Source organism: Anthonomus grandis (genome assembly GCF_022605725.1).
Source record: "Anthonomus grandis grandis chromosome 1 unlocalized genomic scaffold, icAntGran1.3 Chromosome57, whole genome shotgun sequence".
Lineage (NCBI taxonomy): Eukaryota > Metazoa > Arthropoda > Insecta > Coleoptera > Curculionidae > Anthonomus > Anthonomus grandis.
The window spans coordinates 111141-122091 of record NW_026088431.1 but is presented as its reverse complement, the minus strand read 5'-3'; the positions used below and the strand labels follow the sequence as shown (position 1 = coordinate 122091).

The 10951-nt window shown below is 33.6% G+C and overlaps 1 protein-coding gene across 2 annotated transcripts; it reads right to left on the bottom strand.

Moving 5' to 3' along the window:
* Nucleotides 1–1025: 1025 nt before the first annotated feature.
* LOC126749456 (ubiquitin carboxyl-terminal hydrolase 5) lies at nt 1026–9119 on the bottom strand. Of its 2 annotated transcripts, none has more exons than XM_050459147.1 (7): nt 8956–9119; nt 8777–8902; nt 8200–8701; nt 8045–8140; nt 6009–6300; nt 1506–1659; nt 1026–1436 (listed from the first exon to the last, which is right to left on the bottom strand). In XM_050459147.1, the coding sequence occupies exons 1-7, from the start codon at nt 9049–9051 to the stop codon at nt 1041–1043; spliced, it is 1662 nt and encodes a 553-aa protein (XP_050315104.1). In that variant the 5' UTR covers nt 9052–9119; the 3' UTR covers nt 1026–1040. The 2 variants fall into 2 exon arrangements, with proteins under 2 accessions (XP_050315104.1, XP_050315105.1); XM_050459148.1 differs by having other exon boundaries at nt 8200–8683.
* Nucleotides 9120–10951: the final 1832 nt, after the last annotated feature.

Below are 10951 nucleotides of genomic sequence, written 5' to 3'. Positions count from 1 at the left end.
AAAATTGTGTCTGACAGTTGGAAAAAAATTTGTTCACTAACAAAATTAGCTGCAACTTTTTTATTATGTTAGCTAGGAAGGTGATTTAAATGGAGGTGGATTGAGGAAGGTTAAGGGTTCATTTCATGTCTCTATAAATTTTTTGAGAAATTATTAGTTTTTAAGAAATCTGCCAAAATGGTGTCGGACAGTTGGAAAAAAATTTGTCCTCTAACAAAATTGCCTGTAACTTTTTTATTATGTTAGCTAGGAAGGTGATTTAAATGGAGGTGGATTGAGGAAGGATAAAGGTTCATTTCGTGTCTCTATAAATTTTTTGAGAAATTATTAGTTTTTGAGAAATCTGCAAAAATGGTGTTGGACACTTGGAAAAAAATTTGTTCACTAACAAAATTAGCTGCAACTTTTTTATTATGTTAGCTAGGAAGGTGATTTAAATGGAGGTGGATTGAGGAAGGATAAAGGTTCATCTCATGTCTCTATACATTTTTTGAGAAATTATTAGTTTTTGAGAAATCTGCCAAAATGGTGTCGGACACTTGGAAAAAAATTTGTTCACTAACAAAATTAGCTGTAACTTTTTTATTAAGTTAGTTAGGGAGGTGATTTAAATGGTGAGGTATTGAGGAAGGTTAAGGGTTCATTTTATGTTTCTATAAATTTTTTGAGAAATTTTTAGTTTTTGAGAAATCTGCCAAAATGGTGTCGGACAGTTGGAAAAAAATTTGTTCTATAACAAAATTAGCTGCAACTTTTTTATTAAGTTAGTTAGGGAGGTGATTTAAATGGTGAGGGATTGAGAAGTGTTAAAGGTCCATTTTACGTCTTTATAAATTTTTTGAGAAATAATTAGTTTTTGAGAAATCTGCCAAAATGGTGTTGGACAGTTGGAAAAAAAATTGTTCACTAACAAAATTGCCTATAACTCTCTTACTAATTTACCTAGCAAGATGATTTAAATACTATTGTATAGGGGAAGAAAAAAGGTTCACTCATCATTCAAAAGAAAATCACTCATCCAGCCGTCTTCTCACTGAGACTTACTTCCTGGCCACCACGTTTCCGTTCACGGCTGAACTGAAGAAGTTATTGATCACCTCCGATTGGGTGAACGACTCCAGGCAGGAGAAAAATTTGATTTTGGGTCGCACGAGTGCGTCCGGGTCGAGTTTCTTCCCTTGTTGAGCCTCCGCCGCCTCCTGTTTCCTCACCTCGTACGCGGCCACCTCCTCCTTATTAATCGCCGCGTCCATCGGGATGTTCAGGCCCAGACACACCTCGCTCCTCGTCAAATATTTCACCTTTTTACTTTGACCGCACTGAAAACGTTCCTCCACCTCGAACTTGAAACAATCGCCGGGATTTTGGGCGTGGCCACCGGTGTTGTTGTGACGCTCCAGGAGAGTGAGGATGTGCAGCAGAAACTCCTGGACGTCCTGGTTTTAAGAGAATGGCAGTTTTTTTGTTGTTGTCTCTTTTAGAGGCGGATTTTTGTTGGAGGTTACCTGTTGTTTCTTAGTGGAAAACTCCGGATGACCTTTGCCCACCAGAGTTTTAAACATCAGGGGGGTGATTCCGGGCGGATCGGCGTCCGCGGGGGCCCCGGGGGGCGGCGGCACCGAATACTTACCGGACAGAAGCCCGTGTCCTAGTTTTGCCCTGAAGATAACACCCGAGAGAAAAAAAAAATCATTTAATTTGCTTTTACTCTGTTACCGTTGAGTTTTCGCGATTTTTTATAGATACGTTTTTTGTTGGGAATTAAAATGTCTTCCCTAAGATCCAATTTCCATGGAAATCGGTGGAAAATTAAGGAAATTATGGCAAAATTCCATTTTATCCCGGCAATCTTTCCTTAATTTTTTTTTTAGCTTGAAAACCATGGGTTAAATGGAAATTTTTATAGATACATTATTTGTTTGGAATTAAAATCCCTTTCCAATGACCCAATTTCCATAGAAATCTGTGGAAAATTAAGGAAATTATGGCAAAATTCCATTTTATCCTGGCAATCTTTCCTTCATTTTTTTTTAGCTTGAAAACCATTGGTTAAATGGAAATCTTTATAGACACATTATTTGTTTGGAAATAAATTCCCTTTCCAATGACCCAATTTCCATAGAAATCTGTGGAAAATTAAGGAAATTATGTCAAAATTCCATTTTATCCCGGCAATTTTTCCTTCATTTTTTTTTAACTTGAAAACCATTGGTTAAATGGAAATTTTTATAGACACATTATTTGTTTGGAATTAAAATCCCTTTCCAATGACCCAATTTCCATAGAAATCTGTGGAAAATTAAGGAAATTATGGCAAAATTCCATTTTATCCCGGCAATCTTTCCTTAATTTTTTTTTAACTTGAAAACCATGGGTTAAATGGAAATTTTTATAGACACATTATTTGTTTGGAAATAAAATCCCTTTTCAATGATCCAATTTCCATAGAAATCTGTGGAAAATTAAGGAAATTATGGCAAAATTCCATTTTATCCTGGCAATCTTTCCTTCATTTTTTTTTAGCTTGAAAACCATTGGTTAAATGGAAATCTTTATAGACACATTATTTGTTTGGAATTAAAATCCCTTTCCAATGACCCAATTTCCATAGAAATCTGTGGAAAATTAAGGAAATTATGGCAAAATTCCATTTTATCCTGGCAATCTTTCCTTCATTTTTTTTTAACTTGAAAACCATTGGTTAAATGGAAATTTTTATAGACACATTATTTGTTTGGAATTAAAATCCCTTTTCAATGACCCAATTTCCATAAAAATCTGTGGAAAATTAAGGAAATTATGGCAAAATTCCATTTTATCCCGGCAATTTTTCCTTCATTTTTTTTTAGCTTGAAAACCATTGGTTAAATGGAAATTTTTATAGACACATTATTTGTTTGGAATTAAAATCCCTTTCCAATGACCCAATTTCCATTGAAATCTGTGGAAAATTAAGGAAATTATGGCAAAACTCCCTTTTATCCCGGCAATCTTTCCTTTATTTTTTTTTAACTTAAAAACCGTTGGTTAAATGGAAATTTTTATAGACACATTATTTGTTTGGAAATAAAATCCCTTTCCAATGATCCAATTTCCATAGAAATCTGTGGAAAATTAAGGAAATTATGGCAAAACTCCCTTTTATCCCGGCAATTTTTCCTTTATTTTTTTTTTAACTTAAAAACCATGGGTTAAATGGAAATTTTTATAGACACATTATTTGTTTGTAATTAAATTCCCTTTCCAATGACCCAATTTCCATAGAAATCTGTGGAAAATTAAGGAAATTATGGCAAAATTCCATTTTATCCCGGCAATGTATCCTTCATTTTTTTTTAGCTTGAAAACCATTGGTTAAATGGAAATTTTTATAGACACATTATTTGTTTGGAATTAAAATCCCTTTCCAATGACCCAATTTCCATAGAAATATGTGGAAAATTAAGGAAATTATGGTAAAATTCCATTTTGTCCCAAAAACCTTCTCTTCATATTTTTTTTTTAACTTGGAAACCATTGGTTAAATGGAAATTTTTATAGACACATTATTTGTTTGGAATTAAAATCCCTTTCCAATGACCCAATTTCCATAGAAATCTGTGGAAAATTAAGGAAATTATGGCAAAATTCCATTTTATCATCCCGGCAATCTTTCCTTCATTTTTTTTTAACTTGAAAACCATTGGTTAAATGGAAATTTTTATAGACACATTATTTGTTTGGAAATAAAATCCCTTTCCAATGACCCAATTTCCATTGAAATCTGTGGAAAATTAAGGAAATTATGGCAAAATTCCATTTTATCATCCCGGCAATCTTTCCTTCATTTTTTTTTAACTTGAAAACCATTGGTTAAATGGAAATTTTTATAGACACATTATTTGTTTGGAAATAAAATCCCTTTCCAATGACCCAATTTCCATAGAAATCTGTGGAAAATTAAGGAAATTATGGCAAAATTCCATTTTATCCCGGCAATCTTTCCTTCATTTTTTTTTAACTTGAAAACCATTGGTTAAATGGAAATTTTTATAGACACATTATTTGTTTGGAATTAAAATTCCTTTCCAATGACCCAATTTCCATAGAAATCTGTGAAAAATTAAGGAAATTATGGCAAAATTCCATTTTATCCCGGAAATTTTTCATTCATTTTTTTTTAACTTGAAAACCATTGGTTAAATGGAAATTTTTATAGACACATTATTTGTTTGGAATTAAAATTCCTTTCCAATGACCCAATTTCCATAGAAATCTGTGGAAAATTAAGGAAATTATGGCAAAATTCCATTTTATCCCGGCAATCTTTCCTTAATTTTTTTTAGCTTGAAAACCATTGGTTAAATGGAAATTTTTATAGACACATTATTTGTTTGGAAATAAATTCCCTTTCCAATGACCCAATTTCCATAAAAATCTGTGGAAAATTAAGGAAATTATGGCAAAATTCCATTTTATCATCCCGGCAATCTTTCCTTCATTTTTTTTTAGCTTGAAAACCATTGGTTAAATGGAAATTTTTATAGACACATTATTTGTTTGGAATTAAAATCCCTTTCCAATGACCCAATTTCCATTGAAATCTGTGGAAAATTAAGGAAATTATGGCAAAACTCCCTTTTATCCCGGCAATCTTTCCTTTATTTTTTTTTAACTTAAAAACCGTTGGTTAAATGGAAATTTTTATAGACACATTATTTGTTTGGAAATAAAATCCCTTTCCAATGATCCAATTTCCATAGAAATCTGTGGAAAATTTAAAAAATTATGGCAAAATTCCATTTTATCCCGGCAATCTTTCCTTCATTTTTTTTTAACTTGAAAACCATTGGTTAAATGGAAATTTTTATAGACACATTATTTGTTTGGAAATAAATTCCCTTTCCAATGACCCAATTTCCATAGAAATCTGTGGAAAATTTAAAAAATTATGGCAAAATTCCATTTTATCCCGGCAATCTTTCCTTCATTTTTTTTTAACTTGAAAACCATTGGTTAAATGGAAATTTTTATAGACACATTATTTGTTTGGAAATAAATTCCCTTTCCAATGACCCAATTTCCATAGAAATCTGTGGAAAATTAAGGAAATTATGGCAAAATTCCATTTTATCCCGGCAATCTTTCCTTCAATTTTTTTTAGCTTGAAAACCATTGGTTAAATGGAAATTTTTATAGACACATTATTTGTTTGGAAATAAAATCCCTTTCCAATGACCCAATTTCCATTGAAATCTGTAGAAAATTAAGGAAATTATGGCAAAATTCCATTTTATCCTGGCAATCTTTCCTTAATTTTTTTTTAACTTGAAAACCATTGGTTAAATGGAAATTTTTATAGACAAATTATTTGTTTGGAAATAAAATCCCTTTCCAATGACGCTATTTCCATAGAAATCTGTGAAAAATTAAGGAAATTATGGTGAAATTCCATTTTGTCCCAAAAACCTTCTCTTCATATATTTTTTTTAACTTGGAAACTTTTGGGATAATAGAAATTTTTATAGATACATTATTTGTTTGGAAATAAAATCCCTTTCCAATGACCCAATTTTCATAGAAATCTGTGGAAAATTAAGGAAATTATGGCAAAACTCCCTTTTATCCCGGCAATTTTTCCTTTATTTTTTTTTTTAACTTAAAAACCATTGGTTAAATGGAAATTTTTATAGACACATTATTTCTTTGGAAATAAAATCCCTTTCCAATGACCCAATTTCCATAGAAATCTGTGGAAAATTAAGGAAATTATGGCAAAATTCCATTTTATCCCGGCAATCTTTCCTTAATTTTTTTTTAGCTTGAAAACCATTGGTTAAATGGAAATTTTTATAGATACATTATTTGTTTGGAAATAAAATCCCTTTCCAATGACCCAATTTCCATAGAAATCTGTGGAAAATTAAGGAAATTATGGCAAAATTCCATTTTGTCCCAAAAACCTTCTCTTCATATATTTAACTAGGAAACTATTGGAATAATGGCAAAAAAGAAAAAAAAAACGTTACATTTGAACGGTGAAATCTTCCGCCGGGTCCCTGCCCGCCTGCCGAAAGATCCCCTCGCATCCCTCGTAATATTTCCGGATGAAATCCGGGATCCGGAACAGGACCTGCATGACGCTGTTCAAGTAGCAGGAGTTGCCCATGTTTTGCATCCCGGTGTATCCCGGACCGTAGATCGGTTTCAGTTGCCCGCCCGATTCACATAAGGTCGACCACTCGTTGCCTTTTTGGTTCAGTTCCAGTTCGAGTTCGACCATCGATTTTTCCGTTTTTTCCATTTGGGAAATGTTGATGCCTAGTCGAGGAATTTTTTTTTTTTAGCGTAATAAATTGCTTGTAACTCCTTTAGTGTTTTAGTTGAAGAGGTGATTTAAATGGTGATGGATAGAGAAAGGTTAAAGGTTCATTTTATGTCTTTATAGTTTTTTTGAGAAATTTTTAGTTTTTGAGAAATCTGGCAAAATGGTGTCGGACGGTTGGAAAAAAAATTGTTCACTAACAAAATTAGCTGCAACTTTTTTATTAAGTTAGTTAGGGAGGTGATTTGAATGGTGAGGGATTGAGAAAGGTTGAGGGTTCATTTCATGTCTCTATAAATTTTTTGAGAAATTATTAGTTTTTGAGAAATCTGCCAAAATGGTGTTGGACAGTTGGAAAAAAATTTGTTCACTAACTAAATTTGCTTTAACTTTTTTATTAAGTTAGTTAGGGAGGTGATTTGAATGGTGAGGGATTGAGAAAGGTTGAGGGTTCATTTCATGTCTCTATAAATTTTTTGAGAAATTATTAGTTTTTGAGAAATCTGCAAAAATGGTGTTGGACAGTTGGAAAAAAATTTGTCCTCTAATAAAATTGCCTGTAACTTTTTTATTAAATTAATTGAGGAGGTGATTTAAATGGTTATGGATTGAGGAAGGTTAAGGGTTCATTTTATGTTTCTATAAATTTTTTGAGAAATAATTAGTTTTTGAGAAATCTGTCAAAATTGTGTCTGACAGTTGGAAAAAAATTTGTTCACTAACAAAATTAGCTGCAACTTTTTTATTATGTTAGCTAGGAAGGTGATTTAAATGGAGGTGGATTGAGGAAGGTTAAGGGTTCATTTCATGTCTCTATAAATTTTTTGAGAAATTATTAGTTTTTAAGAAATCTGCCAAAATGGTGTTGGACAGTTGGAAAAAAAATTGTCCTCTAATAAAATTGCCTGTAACTTTTTTATTAAATTAATTGAGGAGGTGATTTAAATGGTTATGGATTGAGGAAGGTTAAGGGTTCATTTTATGTTTCTATAAATTTTTTGAGAAATAATTAGTTTTTGAGAAATCTGTCAAAATTGTGTCTGACAGTTGGAAAAAAATTTGTTCACTAACAAAATTAGCTGCAACTTTTTTATTATGTTAGCTAGGAAGGTGATTTAAATGGAGGTGGATTGAGGAAGGTTAAGGGTTCATTTCATGTCTCTATAAATTTTTTGAGAAATTATTAGTTTTTGAGAAATCTGCCAAAATGGTGTCGGACAGTTGGAAAAAAATTTGTCCTCTAACAAAATTGCCTGTAACTTTTTTATTAAGTTAATTGAGAAGGTGATTTAAATGGGTATGGATTGAGGAAGGTTAAGGGTTCATTTTATGTTTCTATAAATTTTTTGAGAAATTTTTAGTTTTTGAGAAATCTGCCAAAATGGTGTTGGACACTTGGAAAAAAATTTGTTCACTAACAAAATTAGCTGCAACTTTTTTATTAAGTTAGTTAGGGAGGTGATTTAAATGGTGAGGGATTGAGGAAGGTTAAGGGCTTATTTCATGTCTCTATAAATTTTTTGAGAAATTTTTAGTTTTTGAGAAATCTACCAAAATGGTGTTATCCAGTTGGAAAAAAAATTGTTCACTAACAAAATTGCCTATAACTCTCTTACTAATTTACCTAGCAAGATGATTTAAATACTATTGTATAGGGGAAGAAAAAAGGTTCATTTAATGCCCCTATAATTTTTTTAAAAAATTCTCAAAATTCCCAGTAAACAGTTGAAAACACCTCACCCCAATGCTCCAAATGCTGAGCCAACAGGGGGTCCTCCACCATATCGTCCTCGCTATAACTGAACACATCGGCCTTTCCATCCTTAGTAATCGTCCCTGGACAAAAGAGATTCAATTAAAACAACCCTTCAAGGTCATTTCCGAGGGCACCATACCCAATTTAACAGCCAAAGGATAATTGGTCACACTAAAATGCTCCACGGCATGATTGTTCCCTCCGGAACCGTCAAAGAACTTCCTGCCGCACAAAATGGAACCGTCACTCAGGTTCAGCCAGAGATTGTCGGTTTTATCACATTTCTCGCATTTCCAGTTGGTGGGCGGGATCTTTTTGCCATTATCCAGCTGGATCAGATTCTGAGCGTGCCGGGACACGAGTCTTTCCTCGCCGTCCCAGGTGCCACTCAGGGCCTCCAATTCGGCCAATTTACTGGCCGAAGGCAGATCCAATAGGGCCCGAACCGACATTCGAACGATCTCGGGCAAAGAATCGTGGGGCCAATCGATGGAAGTGAAACTGGGCAGCACCACGATTTTATAAAAGTCCTGGAATTCGAACTTCTTACTGCCCGAGCCCGGATCGAAGCCCCCCTCCACCCCTATAGCCAATCGGGTGATTTTCTTCTCGGGACCGTCTCCCTGTGTGGGGGACGAAACCTGTTTTTTGTTTTACGAAACAATTGACATCAAATGGACCCCTCGGCGAGAGTGTTTTGTTTTTTTTTTGCTTACCTCATGTCTCTCGCGTCTCAGGTGCAAATAAACTGCTTCGCCGGTTTTTTGGTGGTGGCGTTCCACGTGTTCCCTGCCCAGCCCTAGGAAACTGGTGAGGCTCACGTAGAGGCCCGTGTCGGTTTCCTATGTTAGCCCTAAGTTAAGCCCCCCAATTTGCAATTTCCCAATGCACTTACCGGATTATCGAAGGAGTAAACGCACTCGTCCTTGTACACTTTGTCCGTCCCGGTGGGCACTTTGATGGTCTTCAAATGGGGCTGTAGACATTCCATGTTTAAGGCGGCTTTATTACAAATTCGTTCACATATATATGTGTTTAGGGGGGTGATTGTTATGACTTTTCCTAGACAGATGTCACGGAAACAGCTGACTCTTCTTCTACTCACTCCTCTCTGTCTTGGGTAGTATTTACTGACAAGGGAAAAATTTCATGTTTACTTAATTGGTTGTAACTTTTTTGCTATTTTACTTAAATGGGTGATTTAAATTGCTCTGGATAGTGAAAGGTTAATGGTTCATTTTGTGTTCCTATGAATTTTTTGAGAAGTTACTGGTTTCTAAGATATCTTGCAAAATGGCGTCCGACAGTTGGAAAAAAAATTGCCCTTAAACAAAATTGACTGTAAGTCTGTTATTATTTTAGCCACGGAAGTCGTTTAAGTGTCACTGGCTAGCAAATAACTAGGGGGTCATTTTATTTCTCTACAAATTTTCTGAGGAATTATTAGTTTTTGAGATATTTGCAAAAATAGAGTCCGACAGTTGAAAAAAATTTTGCTCTTAAACAAAATTGACTGTAAGTCTTTTATTATTTTAGTTACGGAAGTTGTTTAAGTGTCACTGGCTAGCAAATAACTAGAGGGTCATTTTATGTCTCTACAAATTTTCTGAGAAATTGTTCATTTTTGAGATATTTGCAAAAATGTAGTCCGACAGCTGGAAAAAATATTGCCCTTAAACAAAATTGACTGTAAGTCTTTTATTATTTTAGTCACAGAAGTCGTTTTAGTGTCACTGGCTAGCAAAAGCCTAAAGGTTCATTTTATGTCTCTACAAATTTTCTGAGAAATTATAAGTTTTTGAGATATTTGCAAAAATGGAGTCCGACAGTTGAAAAAAATTTTGCCCTTAAACGAAATTGACTGTAAGTCTTTTATTATTTTAGTTACGGAAGTTGTTTAGGTGTCACTGGCTAGCAAATAACTAGAGGGTCATTTTATGTCTCTACAAATTTTCTGAGAAATTATTAGTTTTTGAGATAGAGTCCAAAATGGAGTCCGACAGTTGAAAAAAATATTGCCCTTAAGCAAAATTGACTGTAAGTCTGTTATTATTTTAGTCACGGAAGTCGTTTAGGTGTTACTGGCTAGCAAGAGACTAGAGGTTCCTTTTATGTCTCTACATATTTTCTGAGAATTTATTAGTTTTTGAGATATTTGCAAAAATGGAGTCCGACAGTTGAAAAAAATTTTGCCCTTAAACGAAATTGACTGTAAGTCTTTTATTATTTTAGTCACGGAAGTTGTTTAGGTGTCACTGGCTAGCAAAAAACTAGAGGGTCATTTTATGTCTCTACAAATTTTCTGAGAAATTGTTCATTTTTGAGATATTTGCAAAAATGTAGTCCGACAGCTGGAAAAAATATTGCCCTTAAACAAAATTGACTGTAAGTCTTTTATTATTTTAGTCACAGAAGTCGTTTTAGTGTCACTGGCTAGCAAAAGCCTAAAGGTTCATTTTATGTCTCTACAAATTTTCTGAGAAATTATAAGTTTTTGAGATATTTGCAAAAATGGAGTCCGACAGTTGAAAAAAATTTTGCCCTTAAACGAAATTGACTGTAAGTCTTTTATTATTTTAGTTACGGAAGTTGTTTAGGTGTCACTGGCTAGCAAATAACTAGAGGGTCATTTTATGTCTCTACAAATTTTCTGAGAAATTATTAGTTTTTGAGATAGAGTCCAAAATGGAGTCCGACAGTTGAAAAAAATATTGCCCTTAAGCAAAATTGACTGTAAGTCTGTTATTATTTTAGTCACGGAAGTCGTTTAGGTGTTACTGGCTAGCAAGAGACTAGAGGTTCCTTTTATGTCTCTACATATTTTCTGAGAATTTATTAGTTTTTGAGATATTTGCAAAAATGGAGTCCGACAGTTGAAAAAAATTTTGCCC

Coding starts and splice junctions, on each gene's coding strand:
- LOC126749456 (XM_050459147.1), bottom strand. CDS start 9,051: ATGGAATGTCTACAGCCCCATTTGAAGACCATCAAAGTGCCCACCGGG. Junction 8,702..8,776: donor TGAGACGCGAGAGACATGAG/GTAAGCAAAAAA, acceptor AACAAAAAACAG/GTTTCGTCCCCCACACAGGG. Junction 6,301..8,044: donor TCAGCATTTGGAGCATTGGG/GTGAGGTGTTTT, acceptor TTCCTCGACTAG/GCATCAACATTTCCCAAATG.